The sequence below is a fragment of the Octopus sinensis genome, linkage group LG29, assembly GCF_006345805.1.
Source record: "Octopus sinensis linkage group LG29, ASM634580v1, whole genome shotgun sequence".
NCBI lineage: Eukaryota > Metazoa > Mollusca > Cephalopoda > Octopoda > Octopodidae > Octopus > Octopus sinensis.
In genome coordinates this window covers 3,481,973-3,506,512 of record NC_043025.1, presented here as the reverse complement: position 1 = coordinate 3,506,512, position 24,540 = coordinate 3,481,973, and the positions used below count along the sequence as shown (strand labels likewise).

The 24,540-nt window shown below is 37.6% G+C and overlaps 1 protein-coding gene across 1 annotated transcript in view; it reads right to left on the bottom strand.

The window, feature by feature from the left end:
- The window catches only part of LOC115225984, a 98,593-nt gene that overhangs the window by 12,543 nt on the left and 61,510 nt on the right, over positions 1-24,540 (bottom strand). The window contains exons 14-20 of the mRNA XM_029796958.2: positions 20,628-20,756; positions 20,107-20,256; positions 19,187-19,308; positions 13,937-14,057; positions 6,661-6,805; positions 4,835-4,907; positions 4,610-4,729 (exon numbers count right to left, since the gene is read on the bottom strand). Of these exons, the coding sequence (XP_029652818.2) occupies positions 4,610-4,729; positions 4,835-4,907; positions 6,661-6,805; positions 13,937-14,057; positions 19,187-19,308; positions 20,107-20,256; positions 20,628-20,756 (860 nt within the window). The remainder of the gene's footprint in view (positions 1-4,609; positions 4,730-4,834; positions 4,908-6,660; positions 6,806-13,936; positions 14,058-19,186; positions 19,309-20,106; positions 20,257-20,627; positions 20,757-24,540) is intronic.

Sequence of the window (24,540 nt, the reverse complement as noted above, 5' to 3'; positions counted from 1 at the left end):
AATAATAAATAATAATAATAATAATAATAATAATGATAATGATAATGATAATGATAATAATAATTATAATAGCAACAGCAATAATAAATGCCCTGATTGGAAGTATTATCATGTACATTGGTATAAAAGATGGTCTCCAATACCTCCAATTCTGCTCAATACCACAGATTTTCTAGTCAGTTACTTGACTTTAACCAGTTGAGCATGTCCGTTAGTGGATGACGATACGTACATCTCTGATCACGAGCAGAATTAGTGGGGGAGCATCATAGCCATATATTGAAGACAATTCTTGGGGATTTGGATAATTCACCTCTGGAAACATAGGTGTTTCATTCAACATCCTTAAACAACCTTTACTCAGGGACCTTTTGAGCTGGACGGGTTACTCAACCTGAGGAAAATTCCGACTGGGCCCCCACCTGCAAGTTCATGCGCTGTTCATCTTGATATGAGATCACCATGTCACGCACATATGGTTGTAATGAATGTGCTTGGTGTCCTCTTATCAGATGAGTAGTCATAATGAATATACTGGGCTTCGTAAATCTTACCCCAGTGTTACACTTGATAATATGCACTGTTCTCTCACTCAATAATAATAATAATAATAATAATAATAACAATAATAATAATAATAATAATAATAATAATAATAATAATAATAATAATAATAACAATGATAATAATAAGACCCCATAACAAAACGTACTGATACAATACAATATCCCCCCACGCACATAAATACTGCACACACCACTCCACCAGCGCAAAGGTACGATGGGCGTTTAATAAGTAATGCCCCTGATCCACTTCCCATAGCAGAAGAGGAACGAAACTTGGCACAGCTATTAGTCTTTTTTTACATAGGAACCACCCAGAGTTACGCATTTCTTCCATCGTTTGATGCAGCTCTGGAGACTGTTTTTCTAGAAGACCCCAGCCTGGTTCTCCAACCACGCTGGGACTTCAGAAATCAAGGCTGCATCATCTGGGAAACGCTTCCCTTTCAAAAGCAACTTCATGGCTGGGAAGAGGTGAAAATCAGAGGGTGCAAGGTAGGAGTTCATAGCCGCACGCCTGTGCTTCTGATCTGGTGACACGCGAGTTGTGGACCGGAGCGTTGTCCTGCAGGAGGAGGATGCCTTTGCTGATCTTGCCCCGCCTCTTGATTTTGATAGCTTCTCTTAATTTCCTCAAATAGGAGCATAATAGGCTCCTGTAATTGTGGTACCCTTTGCCAGGAAATCTGTCATCACTACTCCGTCCTGGTCCCAGAAGACTGTGAGCATGAACTTGCCAGCAGAGGGTTGCGCCCTTGCCTTCTTTGGAGGGGGTGAGTCACGGTGCTTTCACTGCATTGACTGGGCTTTGGTCTCTGGATTATCGTGATGGACCCAGGTTTCATCCTGTGTAATCAGTCTTTTGAAAAATTTTGACTCATCTTCTTGGCACATCTCCAAATTCATCCTCGAGCACTCGACGCGTTCTTGCTTCTGGAAAGGCGTGAGCAACCTGGAAATCCATCTGACAGACACCTTTTGCATATGTAAATGGTCATGAATGATAGTTTCCACAGACCCGGTACTAATTGTGACCTGATGGGTTATTTGGCGAATTGTTATGCGTCGATCTTCCAAAATGGCAGCCTCAACTTGACGGACAGATGCCTCATCAATGGCAGAAGGGGGCGACCAGATCTGGGAGCTGTTTCCACGGAGTTCCGACCATATTTGAATTCACGATGCCAGCGTTTTACAAGGTCATATGATGGGGCATCATCACCATGAGTTACTTTCATTTCATCAAAAGTCTCCCGTGGTGTGCGTCCTTTCACAAAAACCGGATCACTGCTCGACACTCAACAGGCTCCATTTCACACTTGATAATTAGTTCAGAGCTGTAATTTGCCACTTAATCTATAGAGATACGAATAATTGCACATGCAAAATTTCAGCTAGATCAAACAAATGCAAGTGGGTCAGGGGCATAACTTATTGAACGTCCCTCGTACAACAAATAATGCAATAGAAAGCTGCTTGAAACTTTCAGATGTCGAGAAATAATAGTGGCGATGACACTGGTGAAGAACGTTACCTTACCTCAGTTTATGACGGAGAAGAGTTCCCGAAAACTCTGGTTGTAACAGCGAAAATGAAGCTAGACCTTTAAGAGAAGACTTCTCGCGCAGCAGTGGATCAGTTAAGAGGCAGACTGACAATAGCTGTCATCCTAATATAGCATCAGCAGATAATAGAACAAAGAGGAGGAAGTGGACCAGCAAAGAAAACAGGATAGTGATACAGTGCTACTTGCAAAGTAAACCTAAAAGAAGGGGACATAGGAAACGGATGTTAACACTTTGAGTAGAGAAGGGTATGTTTAAAGTGACTGAGCAGAGATTAGTTGGTCAAGCTAATGCTATTAGAAGGAAATGGATGGCAGAATTAGAGGTAGAAAAGATCACAAGAGAACTGAATAAGAAAAACCAAGCAGTGTGAAAGACAAAGAGCAACATAGGTACATCCCAACCAAGGAAGAACCTAAAGAAAAGTAATAATAGCACTATCAATAAGGAAGGGACAACTGGCACCAACGACCAAAGTGATTTAAGTGAGAAAGATGAGAAGATTTTAGATGAGTTGCAGAAAATAATGAGTTAAGAAGTGAGAAAAAGACTGCCAGCATTAAAAGGCGCCAAGTGAAGGAAGCTGCTAGAAATGACTAGGAAAGTAGATTCTGTTATCAGTAGGATAGATACTAAAACAATAAGGGACACTAACTTATTGATTTATGCAGGAGTGGTGGTAGTCACCAGAAGATTAGATATCTCACAGGGAATGATTTAAAAAGAGCAAATGTGGAAAAGGAAACTACAAAATAAAGTGAAGACTCGAAGACAAGATCTGAGTAGAATAGAAGTTTGGAAACTGAAGAAATTGGGAAACACAAGATGCAAATCTTGCCTCGAGGAAAGGTACTTTAGTCAAAGAGAAAGGATTCGGAACAATAATAGAAGAGTTAATTAAAGAAAGTGAGGGAAGAAGTAGTGAGTGAGGAGCAGCAGAGCTAAGGTTAACAAGTACATTAACGATTCGTTTTGTGAATGTGAAGATTAAATCTCAGCGTTCAGTCCGGTAGTAAAACCTTTGTAATTAAGGATTTTAAGTAATACATTTTTAAGGATTCATAAAAGAATGTAAATTATTGGTAAATTTAGTTTGTTGGCAGGCTGGCATTATTTAGGGTTTTCCCCTGGTTTATATTGGGATGGTTTTGGGTATTACTTAAGCAGGTCATAGTGTTATTAGTATGGAAACTGTGTTAATCTGAAATGTTAATGTTCATAAGAAGCTGTAGCAAGTTGTAAATGTTATTGGTCAGCATATTTGTCTCTGGGAGTCATTGTCTGGAAATTCTTTGCCTGCTATTTCGAAATTTTAACTCTTGTGTTTAGGAAATTGAAGTTTGTAGGCTATTTTTCATCGATATTTCTTCTTCAAATAACATATTGTTTGGACTTATTAAAATGTGCAAAAAGTCGACATTATAATAAATGAGTAAGAAATTCCATGTCAGATTAAGCTTCTATCCTCCTCGCATATATGCATGTGTGTGTTTGGAGGCGAGTGCACTTTTGTGGGAAATTCTGCTAAAATTTTGGCAATCTTGGATCATTTCTGCAGAACCTGTTTAGTATACAGCTGTACAACCAGTTTTTTATGCGTATTTTGGAGGTAGTTAATGATGAAAGTGGAAATTGGATAAGGAAGGTGATGAGGTATTTTTATATTCAACCAATAGATTAAAGAATTACTTTCATGTTTCAGTGTTTGTAAAATTTTGTGTCTAAATGGGGAGATTAATTTGGAGTTTCGATTCAGAATTTGTTTTTTCTAATGTCTTCATTTTTTATGTCCATAAGTGTTTGGGTAGTGATGTATCATTTTCTTGTCTGAATTGCGAAACGTGTGAATGTGTGCGTGCACGCGCGTCTGTGTGCCGGTGTGTGTGTATGTGTGAGTGTTTGCGTCTGTGTGCGTGAGTGTATGTGTGAGTTTGTATTTTGAACCGATTTGTGGTAGACCCTATATATGTATATGTACTATTTGGTGTCATGTTCGTGGTAAACTGAATCAGAGTAATATTTCAAAAGAATGTCATCTTCTATTCATCATCGTCATCATCATCATCAGCAGCAGCAGCATCTTCGCCATTATCATTATCTTCCTCCCGTCCCTTCTCCTCCTTTTCCACATCATCATTTCTGTACGTCTGTTTTTCCATGCTTAACACGCCCTAGAAAGATCTCCCCGACACAGGTGCCTCTCTATTTGTTACAACCAGCATCTCTGGATGTTTTCTCCACTCCTTCCCATGTCTTCTTGAGCTTTCTACTTTCCCAGCTTTCTTCTTTATAGCGATATCCAGGCACTTCTTTACACACATGTCACCATCCATCCGTATATTTACGCCCAGTTATTCGTTTGTAAAATCATAAGACTTCGAAACCGACATACAAACATTTCCAGCAGGAATATGAAGTTATTACAAGTGAACATCTTCCGTTCACTTAAATTCTAGGACGAATCAATACGATACAAGTTACCCGTTGGACTCTTCATCACTAAATTCAGGTTTATGGATGCAATTGGTCAGTGATGTGCCTTTGAGGAACTTATCTAACAACGAGAACCTCCATATCGGTTTGACCTGACACATTATGACACTAGTGTGCCAACAAATTCCATATAAACGTTTAAGTCCTAAGACTGGTTGAGGGTCTCTTTACAGTTTGTCCTTTATGAGGTGAACGAAACAGAAAAATACTTACGCTTGTCCAATTTTGACGTAACCGTCTGTGTAGTTAACTAGCAGTGCAGTTAGAACAGCCACAGCTGGAAAACCTGACAACAATATTTACAGAAATCAATATAAATTTGTCGATATTTCAACATCTCATCAATTTACCAATCTATTCAATCCCAAATCATGAATATTTACCCCACTACCTTTTTGATAATAATCAAATTATTCATCTGTCTTTATTCTTGACTCAACCACTATGTTCATCAAGTTAAAATAAATATCTTATTCCATAACTCATTAAGTTAATTAGCTAATTGATATCTTCCTTGTTTCAGGTTATGTTAAAACAACTTTTCTTTTTGTGGCAACCTCTAAAACATATTTTCAGTTTCCTTTGTTTATGACAGAAGTGAAAATATTGCCAAGAGGGAACACATATATGGACAATTGGTCTGCTAGAAATAGTAACCTAATGTTTCAGGAATAATACTTTACTGCATTTAAGAAAAGGAATGACGTGTTGGATTATGCAACCTAATATAAACTATATCTGAAAAGAGGCGATAGTTAAGTGAAGAACGTCATTGCTTATGAATTTGCAGAATTTCTCTGAAGTGAAACAGCGACAACAACATATTTTAAAGTGGTTTCGACTTAATATAATATTTGGCCCACTACCTCTTGTCTTATCTGAATAATTTGTGAAATCAAGATGAGGAATCTACATGAAATTATACAAGAAGACCGAGTGAAGGAGAAATTTGATTATTTGTTGATGGATTCGGATCAATTATGTTCGGATCTCCTTACTTCACCTAAACGGAAATATCAGCTAAGAATGTTTCCCATTAGATGTGAGTCCAGCAGATCTCTCAGTCTATGTTGTCATCGGTTCCTCTCGACTTTTCTTCAATATCTCACTCCACTTTCAACTTACGATATATACTCATCTATCACAACCTGGACATTTACGTACGTTACTCAATAAGACTACATTTGAATTGTCATGGATTTAATCCCTTCTCAAAAGAGGCCTAAGTTTCTATGCTTCCTTATATGTGTTAGAAATAGCAACTAAATTTCTTTAGATCCCATTCTCCAGTCTGGTAAACTGGAAGATCAAATTGGATAATATAATGTTTGATACATTGACAAGATAGTCATAGAACATTTTCAAGAATATGTCTGCATAATCACTTCTGAAGTAGCACTAAAGTACAATAGTGAGTAAGGGATGTTTTCACTCACGGTTCAGCGCTTCTGGATTTTACTGTGAGTCAGATTTGTAATCAAGATTGAGGTTGTTTAAAGCAATGGGATTTTAATTTCAATCGGGAAAAGTGTTTTGAAAAATTGTCAGATTGATCATGTTGTAGAGGATTGAGGACATAGAGCACTGCGCTAGATACGACTGTCGATGCTCTTTGTAAAATTAGAAGAGATTAATGCAGACAGAAAGGTGAAAAATAAACGGAACCCCAAATGGATAGCATCATCCACTTAAATAATGCTAAGGGACATGGTTTGCAGGGTTTAGTTTAGTATCCAGAGTTCAATTCTCGTCTAAGTAAACTTTTCTTTTCAACATTTTTGGTTCAATGAAATAAATAAGATCGAGAGATATACTGGGTTCGAATCATTCATGTGAATCTTTTTACACGTCAAGTAATTCTCAAATACAAAAATGAAATAACGAAAAAGGGTTGTTTTTATTTGTTTGTTTGTTTGTGTATGTGTGTGTGTGTGTGTGTGCGTGTGTGCGTCTGTGAGTGTGTCTGTGTGTGTGTGTGTGTGTGTGTGTGTGTAAGAAATAAAGTTAGAGACAGAAAAGCAGGAAAGCGTTATACATACCCCAGGCCAAAATGGAACTCCTCATCATAAAAGATGCCTGATATTTTCTGAATACCAAAACCATGCTTAGGTAGAAATGAATAGCCTCGACAGACGTCCACATGAGAGATGTCAAAAGGAAGTAGTGTAACAGAGCAGCCATTGCCTATAATAATAATAACAACAACAACATCAGATTAATGGTTTCTAATTTTGACATAGGATCTTAAATAGGTATTGCTTTGCAGTGGTGGTATATGGTTAACTATATCAATGTTAGAATACATGAATGGTATTTTAGGTTATCGAACCTAGAAAGGGAGAAATCCAAAAAGAGAACACTACAGAAATTTTAACACAAAAGAGAGACGTAAGATATTACCGTTTGATGTTTTTCCTAATCCATTACCTTGCCATTAGGAAATCATCATCATTATTATAATTATTATTATTATTAATAATAATTGATGCAGTACCAGGCAGTGGCTCTCATGGCTTCTGATCTTAACTGATTGGAAGTGTTATCATGTACATTGTTTTGTCTTGGAATAAAAGATGGGCTACAGCAAATATTCTGCTCAATACCACAGATTTGCTTGTCAGTTGTTTGACCTTAACCAGTTGAGCATGCCCCTTAGTGGCTGACGATATGTGCATCTCTGATCACGAGCAGAAGTAGTGGGAGAGCATCATAGCCATGTGTTGTGAGGGATTCTTTGGGGTTTGAATAATTCACCTCTGGAAACATGGGTGGTTCTTTCAACATCCTTAAACAACCCTTATTCAGGGACCGTTTGAGTGGGATGGGCTACTCAACCTGAAGAAAATTCTAATTGGGCCCCACCTGCAAGGTCATGTGCTGTTTATCTTGATATGAGATCACCATGTCGCGCACATATGGTTGTGATGCATGTGCCTGGTGTACCCTTATCAGACGGGTAGTCATGATGGGTATATTGGGCTTCGTATATTTTACCCCAGTGTCACTTTGATGGCATGAACTGCTCTCTCACTCAATAATAATAATAATAATAATAATAATAATAATAATAATAATAATAATAATAATGATGATGATGATGATGATAATAATAATAATAATAATAATAATAATAATAATAATAATAATAATAATAATTATAATAATAATAATAGTAATAATAATAATCATCATAATAATAATAATGATAATAACAACAACAATAATAATAATAATGTAATGAAAATAGCGCTTTGCCGTGAGACCGGTACTTCGCTATGAGGCTAGCAGTACAACGCCAAAGAAAGTTAGTTAAACATTTCTTCTTCCAGTTTTCTTTTTTTTATCTTCTCCAAATATTCCTATCCAGCAACTGTAATGAAAAGACCGCTTCGCCACGAGGCCGACGCGCACAACCCTCCCACTCCCACCACCTATTCCCCGTATTAAAACTGGGGGCGAGGCAACTATTCGGATCTGTTTTCTTTCGGTCAGGACGTCGGCGACCAAACTGGTAACCCCTCAGAGCTTGCTCTGCGACGAGGGTGTAGGATTCTTGCTATTTTGACACCTTGCAGGAAGAAAAATAAGACCTGAATAAAGGTTGATGAACTCGTACAAGGCAACAGCCCCCAAAATAGCATACACCTAGGAGGCAGAAGCAATCATAACTGTTGAACACCCCTTCTAGGAGATGGAAACTCCCAACAGTAAACCAGGATTACATGAATCCTATATCCTAGGGTGGAGATCCTGTCAGTGATTGTGTCACGGGGGAAAATGCTGGTGGATGTGCAACCTAAAATTCACTAACCCTCACCATAAGTGCTGAAATGTCAAATAAAAATAGAAATGAGAACGGCGGGAATGAGGCCGGGACAACTTGTGAAGGTCTCTCGCCCAGCGGGCGACTCATGGGTGAGCAGCGTGGGCCCAGTCGTCATCAAGCAACTGCTAAAAGAAGGTGGACGAAAATAAATAAATGTGGCTGTAATGGAGTGTTACTTTCTGGGTAATCCGAGAGATGATAGTGAAGTACCCGTTAGGGGATCTAAGAAGAGAATGCACAGGGCATGGAGTGACAGAGGCCTATTTGAATTAAGTGAAGAAAATTTGTATGACCAAGCTAGGGGCATAGGAAAGAATGAATGGTTATCGCCAGTTGAACTAGAAAGCTTTAAGACACGGGTGTTTAGGAATAGTAAGACTAACTGTGAACAGAAGGATGAGGTAGAGAATGGAGATAGTGAAACTATGGCAGTGGAGTTAAAGGAAGAAAACGAGTTAGTGGCTGAGATTATTGGTCAGGAAAGCGATGAGAGAAACGAGAGGCAGATATCCATTTTAAATGAAATCATTGATATTTAGACCTCTGGTCAACAGAGCTTTCAAACGGGGTTTAAAAATGTAGACAGAAAGAAACTCAGTCAGGAAGATAAAAGATATCACTGGTGATATCAGGACTGACAACATCACAGACACCAACAATCTGATAAATGCAATCTCGATCTTTATAGCCCGGAAGTTAGGTTCGAAAGCCATAGGTAAATGTCAACGTAACCTGAAGGGACCATGGTGGAAAAGGAGAATAACGCAGTCTATTAACGAGACCAGAAAGCATATTAATATTCTGGGACGGGAAAAGAGAAATGAAGTTCAGCGAGAGAAATGTGTTGAGATAGAGAGGAAGTATATTGCGAAGAGAAAGGGAATCAATGTTGTGATTGAGGGATTAAAACCGAGATATGAACAGAGAATTAAACAGTATTGATTAAACAGACTTTTCAAACAAAATCAGAAACGAGTCTATCAGTAACTGGATGGGAAAGAAAACGGGGAAAAGGCCGTGAAAGATGCTGAAGAAAGTAAAAGATCCGGGTCGAACATATGGTCTGAGGAGAAACAACACGAAACTGAAGCAGAGTGGTTAAAGACACTCAAAGAGGAGAGTGGAGAGCATCAGCAGGAAGATTTGAGAATAACCGAGATTATTAGAGAACAGTATAGGAAAATTGCTAACTGGAAAGCGCTTGGCCCAGATGGGGTTCAGGGCTTTTGACATAAAAACTTGACAGCTCTGCCCAGGAGATTCTTCAGTGCGTGACAGATGGACGAAATACTGAATAGTGGTATCCAAGTACCAGCCGGGATGACAAAAGGATGAACGGTACTATGCGAGAAGGACCCAAGTAAAAGGAATGCGACTGGAAATTTTCGACCAATATCTCGTTTGCCTGAAGTGGAAAGTGATGAGTGCCATGATATCGAACAGCATCTATTAATATCTAGATGAGAACGACCTGTTACCAGTAGAACAAAAGGGCTGTAGACGTAAGAGCAGAGGAACGAAGGATCAATTACTAATCGATAAGACTATCCTGGCTAACTGCAAGAAGAGGCAAAAAATTGGCGATGGCATGGGTGGACTACAAGAAAGTATATGACATGGTCCCACACACGTGGTCTATTGAATGCCTTAAACTGTTTAAGGTCTCTCACAATATCCAGAAGTTAGTAAAAAAACTCAATGACAACGTGGAAAATTGAACTCACAGCACGTGGAGATAAATATCAAAAGAGGAATCTTTCAAGGGGACAGCCTGTTGCCTCTTCTATTTGTTGTCTGCATACTACCACTAACGATCGTTTTAAGAAAGGTGAGTATGGGGCATATGATAGACAGGGTTATAGTAAACCTGTGGTTTATGGATGACCTAAAGCTATTCGCTAAGACTGAGAAAGAAATTAAGAGCTGTACAGATGATTAGTAAAGATATTGGCATAGAATTTGGGATCGAGAAATGTGGTGTAATGATTCTCACAAGAGGGGTAAATCAGTAAAGACCATGGGATCAAGCTGGAATCTATAAAGGAGAATCTATAAAGGATAATCTGTCAAGGAGAATAAAGAAGAAATGATTGGAGCAGTGAAAATGCAGGGAATTTTAAAAGTGAACGAAGCTGTAGATCCAACACAATTTAAGAAAGACCAGAGAGAATAGATGAAGAAAATTTGGCAGGACAAGAACATCCACAGTCAGTTCTTGAAGAATAAAGTTTGATTGGAATAAAACCTGGCAATGGCTGCAGAAAGGAGACTTAAAAGGGCCCACTGATGACTCAGTGTGCAGAGATCAAGAGCGAACTCTCAGAGCAAACTACTCAAAATATCACATTGATAAAAGCACTGACTTGCCACAGTGTAGGATATGCTCTGAGATGGGAGAAAGTATAAGCCATATTGTTAGAGAGTGCTGTAAACTCGCACAACCCAAATACAAAAGGAGATACGACAATGTGGCCAGATATGTCCACTGGCTGTTGTGCGGTAAAGCAAACCTCGTGAGAGTCGAACAATGGTATGAACACAAGCCAGAAAGAGTAATGGAAAACGAACATTATAAAATACTCTGGGATTTTAACATAAAGTGTGACCAAGTCATAGAGACGAGACGACCAGATATCGTGAACATTCATAAAGATGAAAAAGAAGTAAAGATAATAGATGTTGCAATACCAGGAGATTCCGGGGTGAAATGTAAGGAAATATAAAATAATGGGAAATACCAGCGGGACGAGAGAGGAAAGTTATGGGGCACGAGGAAAGTAATGGTGATACCAGTGGTAACTGAAGCATTACGAGCAGTTTCGTAAGGCTTTGAAAAGCATATTAAGAATATTGGAGCTCCTGTCAGACTCGAGGTGATCCAGAAGACAACAGTGTTGGGTACGATTCGCATTCTAAGCATAGTATTGTCTCTACGAGGCTTGACACAGTTTGAAATCTCCTACAAGCCATCATAACAGGACTAGCAAAATATCCTGAAACATCTCACGACTAGATGCTAAAGCTCGTTGAAAACCCTGAAAAGCATAAGAAGTTTCATTCTGTTATGAAGGAGAGCCAAAAATGTTCAAGTGTTCTTATGCATAATACCCAGTTTGAACAGCATGATGGAAGTGCAGCAACTGTGGTTGCAAAGAAGGTGAAATCAATAGCAAAGCAAAATGCGTTTGAACAATTGGCTGATAGGTGGGAACAAAAAACTCTGCATGGCAAATATGTGGTGGCCCGTAGCAAACAAGCCGGTGTAGACCAGAAGCACACCCATCAGTGGCTACGGAGCCTGGAGTTCAAGGTAGAGAGTGAAGGTTTATCTTAGCTGCCCAGGATCAGAGCTTATTGACCCGGAACTATCCGGCCACTGTGATGAAAAATGATGTAGACTTCAAGTGCCGATACCGTAACGATGGGCTTAAAACAGTAGACCACCTTCTCTCCGGATGTAAGGTTTTAGCACCTGTAGAGTACAAATCAAGACATGACAGAGTTGGCCAATAATTGGATAATGTGTCGGCATTATAAAATCAAAACTGCTGACAAATGGTACAAGCACCACTTTGAGGCTGTAAGTGATGGAGAAAATGTAGATATTCTTTGGGACTTCCCAGTATGTACAGACCGGATCATCAAAGCAAATAAACCAGATATCGTTGTGAATGACCAAAGCAATAAAGTCTGTTTATTGATTGACATGAGCATACCCTGTGACCATAATATCTCGGCAAAAGAATTTGATAAGCTCGGAAAATATAAAGATTTGCTAATCGAAATCGAAAAGATGTGACATCTGAAGACGGTTACAATACCAAGGATTGTAGGAGCACTAGGAATGACCCAAAAAGGAACTGAAATCTGAAATTTAAGACCGATCCCTGGCTGTCCACCCATGCAGGAAGTGCAAGAGATTCTTTTAACTGGTACCTCACACGTTTTGAGAAGAGCATTGTCGCTGTGAATTTTCTTTCCCTTTTCCCCATTTATTTTTTATTTGTTTACTTCTTCATTTCTTATTCATTATTGTTTTTCTCTGTCTCCCCATTTTCCCTATCACATGACTTTGTAAATTAACAATGTGGTTTGTTTATTTGATTGGCCTACCACTGTATACTGTACGGTTCTCTGATCTAGGTATCAGGAAGACACTCGGTAAGAAATTGAAACAGAATTGAAAGAAGATGCTAATGAAAACAGCAGCAACAACAACAATAATAATAATAATAATATAATAATAATAATAATAATAATAATAATAATAATAATAATAATAATAATAATAATGGCTTCTGATCTTAACTGATTGGAAGTGTTATCATGTATATTGTTTTGTCTTGGTATAAAAGATGGGCTACAGCAAATATTCTGCTCAATACCACAGATTTGCTTGTCAGTTGTTTGACTTTAACCAGTTGAGCATGTCCCTTAGTGGCTGACAATATGTGCATCTCTGATCACGAGCAGAAGTAGTGGGGGAGCATCATAGCCATGTGTTGAGAGGGATTCTTTGGGGTTTGAATAGTTCACCTCTGGAAACATGGGTGGTTCTTTCAACATCCTTAAACAACCCTTATTCAGGGACCGTTTGAGTGGGATGGGTTACTCAACCTGAAGAAAATTCTAACTGGGCCCCACCTGCAAGGTCATGTGCTGTTTATCTTGATATGAGATCACCATGTCGCGCACATATGGTTGTGATGCATGTGCCTGGTGTACCTTTATCAGACGGGTAGTCATGATGGGTATATTGGGCTTCGTATATTTTACCCTAGTGTCACTTTGATGGCATGCTCTGCTCGCTCACTCAATAATAATAATAATAATAATAATAATAATAATAATAATAATAATAATAATAATAATAATAAGCCTGGTACTTATTTTGTAATCTAAGAATATCTGAAGAGGGAATATTATTCCGAAATATCATATCAAGCTATGGATAACTAAAGTACAACAGGTCTATAGCCCATTGTCTGTATTATAGTGCATTGTTGTACCGTTCAAAACTTATTCTTTACAACAATACACAATGCTTCAAGCGAACTACAATACTCTCCAATAATAATAATAATATAATAATAATAATAATAATAATAATAGACTGAAAAAATCAGAGTGATACAATAGAAGTGAAAGAATGTTGGACGTGAGGTTTATACAGAGATGTGAATTAGGACAGACGTCTAATATAAATGTGAGGGAGAGGTGTGCAAGACGTTATACAAAATATACTATTTGACGAGATCGAAAGTGATCACTTATTACTTGAAGTGACTGATAATAAAAGTTATGAAATCTTTTGGTGAAAGAGCATTGGATAAATAAAACACTGCGAAGACGTTGAGCTTGGAAGAAAAACTGGAAACAGATGTTACGCAGGGTTTTAGAGGATGAAATCTATTTGAGATAAAAGATTGTTATTCATAACGTTTAACATAATACAAAATACGTAATGGTTTAGAAGTCTTTTCGCTTACCTTACAAACAGCCATTGCTTGTACGTATGGTTGCATCCCGACAACGAAGATAAGATTAGAGACAGCTAAAGGAACGCACAAGCTTATTAAAATCTTTGAAGTCATTAAATCCCTTAACTTTCTGAAATAATAAAAAAAATCCATATTTCATTTGTTGAAGTAGAAGTCTCTAAAACAAATCACTGAATGCGAAAATAATAATTACAACCGTGTGTAGCGATGAGGGTCAGTTAGAATATAAATGGTATCTTGAAATCAATAAATATTTAACCTGTAGTTGTGTGGTAAGATTTTTGCTTCCCAACACATGGTTCCGGGTTCAGTCCCACTTCGTAGCACCTTGGGCAAGTGTCTTCATTTATAGTCTCAGGTAGATCAAAGCCTATTGTGAGTATTTGGTACGCGGAAACGGAAGAAACTTATCGTATATATATATATATAATATATATATATATATAATATATATATATATATATATATGTGTGTGTGTGTGTGTGTGTGTGTGTGTGTGTGTGCGTGTGTGTGTGTGTGTATGTGTATGTATGTGTGTGTAGTGTCTTTGTGTCTGTTTGTCCTCCACCACTGCATGTAAACCAGTATTTGTGTGTTTATGTCCTCGTAACGTAGCTGTTCGTCAAAAGTCACTGATAAATAAGTACCAGGTTTAAAATAAAAATAAATACTGAGGTTTATTCTTTCGACTAAAATTCTTCAGGGAAGTGCTGCAGCATGGCCACAGTCTAACATTTTAAACAAGTAAAAGATAAAGAAAGATATTATGCGTCTAGACGAGGCGTAGAACATGTGAGTAAAATGGCTTAAACCATTCTGCTTGGTACTTATTGTGCTGAGTGGTTGTTTATGATAGGAATTCTTTGCAGTCAAGGAACATGTCTTCTTCCTCTCTCTCTCTCTCTCTCTCTCTCTCTCTCTCTCTCTCTCTCTCTCTCTCAAACATACACACATACGCACACCAGACACAGATAAATAGAGATTGTTCATAATGAAGGAATTATTTGAGATTACATAGTGTTTGAAGCCTTCCAACGATTCCGAGAAATCCTCAAAAGCTTGAGGTTTTGTTTAAAGGAGAAAAGTGAGAGGTGGCGGGGGCAGATTTTAGATGGCAGACGAGTCAGAGGATGGTGCATTGTAGAGGCAGCGATGTAGGGTAGTTGGTAAGGGGAGAGAACAGTATTCAACAGACAGTTCTAAACATCGTGTCGTAAATACAATGTCTTCGAGGACAGAAAAGAAAGGATCAGCCGAACTAGTTTCATTTCTGTTTTAGAATCACCTCAGTGACTAAATACCCTCTTTAAATCGCCACAGACACACAATTTATATATGAAAGATTTAAGGAAATGTACTGGACTGATTTGCATAAAGCCCGTATTATTGGCAAATAGTTTGATTAAAGATTTTTGTGTATTAATGGTTTTAAGAACGTGAACACATACACATATGCATATAATGCATGCTTGTTGGTATTTACCGAATATGAGGTAAAAGATTTAATTTTTCAAGTCTATAAATTGTTTATGGCAATAGTCATAATTTTAAATTTCTAAAAATTCACCTGAAATATTTTGTTAAGCAATTTTAATATAAGTTGTTTTACTTATCAAGGAATTAGCACTTTTCCAACGAAACTAGATAAATAAAACCTTCGAACAGAGACGATCAGTGGCGACACCTGCTGGGTCTGACTTCGCTACATTGACAAAGGGCAAATACCCTGAAACGCGTCTGTAGCTGTCTGACTGGCAGTGTGAAGCGGCTGACCTCCCTTGTTCGAAGGTTATAATGGACACAGTTTGTGTGTCAAATAGCTAGCTTAAGGCGATGGCCTCATGGAGCTAATCAGCGACAGCTTTAGTCTTATATCTATAAGACTGCCATATTAATATGGCGATAACAATTAATTTTCAGTAACATAATTTTAGAGAGACTTAGTAATTTTAATATTTCTATTATATATATATATATATATATATATATATATATATATATATACATCTTTATATATATATATGTATATATGTATATGTATATATATATATAATTCATATCCATTTAATTGAAGGAAAGAAAATGGAGAGTTGAATATATATACATATATATATATAGAGAGAGACAGGCAGACAGATAGATAGATATGTATACATATATATGTACGTGTGTAAGTATATATGTGTATGTGTATGTATAGTCCATTGATAACAGCGTGTCAGAAGACTTAGATATTTCTGTTTAGGGGCAGGAAATATAGGACACGTTGTAGCAATTGCAGACATTCTAAACATCTCAAGTGCCCTTCCACAATGCAGAAGTGCTCGCATCGTTGGGAGGGTTTGCTCTTACACTTAGACACGCGTGCATACACATAAACACATACATACACACACTTACACTCATACACACATACATATAATACACTACAGATATGTACATTGCATACACACATATACACACCAGATACGCATATATTCTGAGACACACCCAAATGAAATTCATCAAGCTGAATGACAAATATTCAATCACCTTCAAATTCTAACAACTTCACCTCATCTTACTTCAAAAAACAACTATAATAAGGAAAGCAGCTTATTCATTAGCTAAAATAATTGTTACAAAAGTAAGTAATTATTAAGCCCTTCATTGTCTATAAAATTCTTATAAACTCCAAATTTAACATATTTTTTATCGAAATGTCGTTCTTAAATATCTTTTATTAGTTAACAATTCAACTTGAAGATTTAATCGCAGAACTAATTTTCATTCACTGAGACATCTTACATTGCGCGATAGAGTTTTTTAACATCGCTGTTTTTATTTCTGGATATATGAAAGTTGCGCAAATATTTGCAGCTACACTTTCTACAGAAAGTTTAATCAGGCATCAACCAAACCGTATTGATTCCAGTATCCTTCCATATTTGTTGAGTTCTGTTGAAGAAATCCAAAGCTGATTAGAATTTGTGATAATAATCAGCTTTTGATTTCAAAAGCGATTGTAATTCCTTACACCATTTCTACCAAATACGAGGGGCGTTCAATAAGTAATGCCCCTGACCCACTTCCCATAGCAGTAGAGCAATGAAATTTGGCACAGTTAATAGTCTTTTTCTACATAAAAACTACCCAGAGTTACGCATTTCTCCCATCGTTTGATGCAGCTCTGGAGACCGTTTTTATAGAAGACCCCTCCAACCACGACGTGACTTCAGAAATCAAGGCTGCATCATCTGGGAAACGCTTTCCTTTCAAAAACAACTTCATGGCTGCGAAGAGGTGAAAATCAGAGGGTGCAAGGTCAGGAGAGTAGGGGGATGGGGGAAGAGTTCATAGCCGCATGCCTGTGCTTCTGATCTGGTGACACGCGAGTTGTGGACCGGAGCGTTGTCCTGCAGCAGGAGGATGCATTTGTTGATCTTGCCTCGCCTCTTGATTTTGATAGCTTCTCTTAATTTCCTCAAAAGTGAAGCATAATAGGCTCCTGTAATTGTGGTACCCTTTGCCAGGAAATCTGTCATCACTACTCCGTCCTGGTCCCAGAAGACTGTGAGCATGACCTTACCAGCGGAGGGCTGCACCCTTGCCTTCTTTGGAGGAGGTGAGTCACGGTGTTTCCACTGCATTGACTGGGCTTTGGTCTCTGGATCATAGTGATGGACCCAGGTTTCCTCCTGTGTGATCAGTCTTTTGAAAAATTTTGACTCATCTTCTTGGCACATCTCCAAATTCATCTTCGAGCACTCGACGCGTTTTTGCTTCTGGAAAGGTGTGAGCAACTTGGTAATCCATTTGGCAGACACCTTTTGCATGTGCAGATGGTCATGATGATAGTTTCCACAGACCCGGTATTAATCTTGACCTCATGGGCTATTTGGCGAATAGTTATGCGTCGATCTTCCAAAATGGCAGCCTCAACTTGACGGACAGATGCCTCATCAATGGCAGAAGGGGTGACCAGATCTGGGAGCTGTTTCCACAGAGTTCTGACCATGTTTGAATTCACTATGCCAGGGTTTTACAAGGTCATATGATGGGCATCATCACCATAAGTTACTTCATTTCATCAAAAGTCTTCCGTGGTGTGCGTCCTTTCAAATACAAAAACGGATCACTGCTCGCCACTCAACAGGCTCCATTTCACACTTGACTCAGTTCAAACACCTGTAAATCAGTAACCACAATTATTTCAGAGCTGTAATTTGCCACTTAATTCATAGAGATATGAATAATTGCACATGCAAAATTTCAGCTAGATCAAACAACTGCAAGTAGGTCAGAGGCATTACTTATTGAACGTCCCTCGTATATACAAGCATTATCTTCTTTCCATTCAAGCATTTCCTCCGAATTTGTTACTTCATAACTTTCAGGAAAGTAGGGTTTTTTTTTTAGTAAATTTCTCTTCAGATAACTTTTAGATGATGTAAACTATATTGGAATTTGGTTTTCATCCTACATTCACGTTTTGATGATGTAGAATACAATTAAGTTTGGAAAATTACTTTTGAGGCCCATTCCACTTTTTTTCTTCTGGGATTTGTTAAATGTATTTTTTTCATAAAATGCATTTTTTCATAGATATTGGCAGTTTTTGAAATAAAACGAATAATCAGCTTTGAATTTGTTGATATGGCTATTTGGAATCCTATGATTCTTGCTATTTCTAGCATACTAAATAAGGATGGGCTCCCTTTGTGTTTGTTTAAAAAGGGAGCCATAAATTTAAGTCAACATAACAGCCGATTTCTTCATGAAATCTAACACTGTCTTTGAATGTTTTGTATTATTCCGAATTTGTTTACCGAGCGGGTAAATACGATGAAACGAATAAAAGGTAGAAATGAAAATTAGTCGTAACATACCAGAAAGTTTACACAAATCGGGAATCAAATGTGGGAACATAATTCAGCAACTGCAATTAGTAGTATTAATAGCAGAGACAGAATCACTAGTTTCAGCATTATATTGTTCTATGCTTTTTCTGAATTATCAAACTATAAACTAATTCTACTTAAATACACAAAGTAGATTATCCTCCCTCCTTTTCTTTTTTCGTGTCATCATAGCAGTGGTCACTTACAAAATCATACACTAAAGTATCTGTCCAGTTTATATTCTGGAATTCTTTCCTAACCCATGTGTTTCCTGCAAACATCAACCACATCGAACTTACCAGCCTCTCTATTTGTATTTAAACAGTTTATAAAAGAAAATAGAAATTGAAATGCTTACTTGAAACAAACGTGAATTATTACTGTAAGAACAAGACAGACAAATGATAATCCACAGCCAATATTGGATATATCAGATAAGGATTTAACATTTTTCCTATCGTCTTCATTCCTGTAGACATCCTACAATAGAAACAAACAACAATAGTTTAGCTCCCTCTTCGTCCTCTTTTCTCATATGTTAGTTAACACTTATATAAACGAATGTGTACAATGTTGGTGTAGGAGATGAGGACGACTGCATGCTGTATTATTAATGTTCCTTACAACGCTGACAATAATAGAGACAATATCAGTGACCTGACTGTTTAATCTCTGTCCTTGGAATATCAGTAGAACTCGTATGGACTTAACTAACATGTTTAGTAGTTCAGCTTTTCCTTCAGGCTGGAATATTTACCAAAGACAGGGGAATGGTTTACTGTTGTAGGTAGCAGAGGTATTAACAGGCAGGTATTGGATAGATGTATATTCTATGTATATTGCTGACATGAAAGTCTGGGGTGAAGAAATCCCATGAACGAGAGGAAATATCTTGTAGCAGAATTATGAAGAGACCAAAGTTTAATGTCTGAGCAACAAACACACCTCAACATAAATGAAGAGATTTAAATTAAGAAAGATGACCCTGACCATCTCTACGCCATTCACTTCAATGCTGGAGGAATCGCCATGCATTGCATTAAGAATGGTGGCTTCGTACATCTAAAAGCCATCATCCTGAGTATAAACTCTAAACAACAGCAATGGCAACAAAAACAACAGCGACATTTTACAATATATCAACCTTATATATTTACCAAGATAGCCTCCAACACAAAGTCTTGTGGATATGTTATTGTAAAACACTTTAAAATTATTGATGCATTTACATAACTGTCAAATTACAAGTAATTAACAACTGGTCATAATGTTACCAACCATTAATATGGCAAAACTTGTGAGATGGTCGCAGGAACAAACTACTTTCTTTCCAGGTACATAATCGGATGTTTTACAGCCATTTGTTGCCCAATGAGGAACCTCTCCTGAAGTTTCCTCCCAGTAAACACATTCTGGGTTGTCGGCATTCTGAAACAAATTAAAATTCTAATAATTTAATCAAATCACTTTCTAATTAGAGTACATGTAATTATGATATGTCTCTTTTGACTTACAAAGAAGATACCAAGGTCATTAATGTTTGGTTGGTATTGACATTGTGAACTCCACCTCGGATGCTGTGACATAGTTTAACTGACCATTTCATCTTGTTTATAGATCTTTGTCTTTTCTCATAATTTACACTGCATCGTCATAACAACGGAAGAACACGATATTGAATGCAGTAGTTCAGGAAATATTTAATGAAATATAAAATGATGTGATGGTCACGGCTGGGATGTGTTTCCTCATCGGTCTACTGGATTAGTGATGGCATGAACATAAACAGCAACAATTACCTGGTTTATTAAATTGAATGATATATTAATTGGTTCATCAAGGTTGCTTATTGAAACGTTGGGGATACTGGCACTAATAATATGGCTGTTAATTTCAGTATTTCCTTTGGCACTGGAGTTTTGTGTTACCTGTGAAGAGATGTTATTAAGTAAATTAATTTATTCAATGGAAAACATTATTAAAGCATGAAACGATCAGACGTTAGTATTGTTTTGTTAAGGTTATTTCTACAGATATAAAATAGAAATTTTAGCCAACACTGATTTTTGTTACAACGATTCGTATCGGGACGTCAGATGTAACCTATGAAATCGAAAACAGGAATGTGTAATGCGTATATATGCCATATTGTGGAGGGCTTTTCCTCTTCATCAGCACCGGTCTAACCCATTCTCGCCTCCGAACATATTGCTTATATAGCCACCGCTTTCAGTCATTGGATATACCAATTAACATACTAAACGCATTCCTGAAGCTGGTATGTAAATATTAATGAGTTGTAGGTAGGTGGTATTTCTTTATGCAACCATGCTATACTAGAAATTATATTAAATGTATTTTTTAAGTCAACGCTATGTACAGTGCTTTTTACATTACTTTGTGAAGGTTATTTCTACAACATTTCTTACCAAGACGTCAGATGAAAAACAATGAGATCGAAGATGAAAATGGGTAATGATTGTATTTATCATATTTCGGGGGCTTGCTCCCCCTTTCATCAGCACTCATCTATCCCATTACACAATCGTTACTTTAGTCAGCAGCACAACTTAATGCAATATATATTAGTTTCAAATTTTGGTCTGAGGCCAGCAATTTCTGGAGGAGGGGTAAATCGATTAAATCAACCCCGCTGCTCTTATTTCATCGATCTCGAAATGATGGAAGGTAGAGTCAACCTCGGCGTAATTTGAACCCACAACATAAAAAGGAACGAAATGCCGCAAAACATTTTACCCGGCGTGCTAACGACTCTGCCAGCTCAACAATCTATAATAATCGTTTCTGCTGGAAGCACAAAGCCTCAAATCTAAAGGAAGGGATTAAGTTGATTACATTGACCCCAGTGCCTAAGTGGTACTAACTTTATCGACATCGTCGGAATTTGAACTCAGAACGTAGCGGCAAACGAAATACCTATTTCTTTACTGCCCACAAGGGGCTAAACACAGAGAGGACAATCAATGACAGACAAACGGATTAAGTCGATTATATCGACCCCAGTGCGTAACTGGTACTTATTTAATCGACCCCGAAAGGGTGAAAGGCAAAGTCGACCTCGGCGGAATTTGAACTCAGAACGTAACCGCAGACGAAATACCCCTAAGCATTTCGTCCAGAGTGCTAATGATTCTGCCAGCTTAACACCTTACAATCTATAATAATTAATACCAAAACGAATTTCTGTGTGTCAGTGTGTCACACTTTCACCTCTTCACTTACTATTCAATGACACGTCTACTATTCCTCATGTTGGAGTGAGAGTAATAGTTATCATAGAGACGGTGAGGGCAATAATGGATTGGTGGTTGTGGTGATAATGGGGTTATAGTAATAGTATGAGCTGTAGTTGTGATATAGGCGGAGGTGAAGGTGGTGGTGGTGATAGCCAAGGCGGTCAGACATGACGGTGAAAGTAAAGGATGTGAAAGACAGTGATGGTGGTGGAGGGAAAGGCGGCAAAGTCAAAGGAATTGATGGTAGTGGCGTCAGGAATCTGAATAATGTATGTATGGCAGTTGTAGCGGCGATGGTGGTGGTCTGGTGATGGTGATGGTTGAAAACAATCAACAGAAAGAGAGAGATAAAGGAAGAGGCTAGAAAAATAAAATTGTACTGACCCTCGAATGGGACGACAAATTATGTTGTTTATCATGCAGCTTTGCAATAAATTCCAAGTCGACAAATTGTATCATTGTTTTAATGAAGATTGTTCATTGCTTGAAAAATATTCGTCACGTTTAATAATATTTAATATGTACTTAATGCATGAAGTGACATTGTTGTGACCAAGGCCCTATGAAGAGCCCTCCACAGGAGTTAGCTTAAAAGCTGCTCGACAGGGCGGCTTTTAAGCTTGTAATACAATATATGTTTCAATCAAATGTTCCATAGGTGTCCATACATGACGGTTGTACTCGTTCTAAGGAATGGACAGTTCGTTTTACATCGAAATTGTTTAGATAAACGCTGCTGGTACTTAACAAGATCATTTGGTAATCAACGAGTCCGGCGTTCAAACTCACTCCTTAGCACCTTGTGTAAATAAATATATAACACAGACTCTGGTTGATAAATAAGAGTTTGAGGGGAATTTAGCGGTTGAAATCGTTCTCTAATCCCAATTGTGAGTATAGATGTGTATATATATGTGTGTGTGTGAGTCTCTGCGTGTGTATAGTGTGTATCTGTATGCATGTATGCATGTATGCATATATGTATGTATGTATGTATGTATGTGTATGTATGTATGTGTATGTATGTATGTTTGCATGTATGTATGTATGTATGTATGTATGCATGTATGTAGTGAGTGCCCATAGCCTAATGGTTAGGGTGTTGTAACATAAAATTAAAAATATATCAAATTTTTCAGTCTTTATTTATATTCTTTTATTTGTTTCAGTCATTTTTACGGGACCATGCTGGAGCACCGCCTTTGTCGAGCAAACCAACTCAGGACTTATTATTTGTAAGCCTAGTACTTATTCTCTTTTGCCGAAGCGCTAAGTTACCGGGACGTAAACACACCAACATCGGTTGTCAAGCGATAGGCACAGAAACACACAAACACACATACACACACACACACACACAAACACACACACACACACGTATATATATATATACATACATATATACGATGGACTTCTTACAGTTTCTGTCTACCAAATCCACTCACAAAGCTTTGGTCGGCCCAAGGCTATAGTAGAAGACACTTGCCTAAGGTGCCACGCAATGAGATTGAATCTGGAACCATGTGGTTGGTAAGCAAGCTACTTACCACACAGTCACTCCTTTATAAGCTGTGAGTTTCCCTGCCTAGAACTTTCATACATACTCACCTTGTCTCCGATGAAGGAATATGCAGTGTACGGGTATGCTAGCCTATCAGTGGGGACATCCCAGAAAAAGCTGGGGTAGCACAAACGATATCCAAGTTCAATTACGATAAATGACTCCTGCCTTGATTTTTGTTGTCCTTTCTCTCTAATATATACTTGTTAACACGGCATCCTAATACGTATCCCAAGCTCCAGCCTCAGCCGTGAACTTGGAAACTAACGGATGACCAATTATAGCACTTACTCTGCATAACTATTCTTTTGATCACCAGTGAACTAAACCCCCCACATCCTCGATATATATATATATATATATATATATATATATATATATATATATATATATATATATATATATTGATAAAACGGTAAGATAACAAAAGAAAGAAAGAGACCTCAATATTATGTAAATAGAGGAAATTTATCTATACAATATGTTACATTACTCGGTAGTCAAGATAAAACTCTGAGTTTCAGATGCCGAAGTGGAAATCCACAACACCATCTCTTCGGTTATCTGGCTATTTGAAAACGTTATGAAAAAATACCGTTAAAAATGAAGGGAAATTACTCTGTTATAACTCTGCTTTGCCTGCGTACTTATACATCGCTCGCATTTTTCGTCATAAAAATTATATAAAAATACATAAAAATATATAAAAATATATAAAAATATATAAAATCTTCTTGGGACATAACACAGAAAGCATGTTCTATCCGTTTTCTTTAGGGGACCAAAAACGTAACAGAAATTTAGTCACATGTGGGCATGATCCGAAAAGCTCTGTCCTTGTATTTAGACATGTGGTAGGGTCTAAGCTGCTTTTCCAGATAAACCATCTCTCCA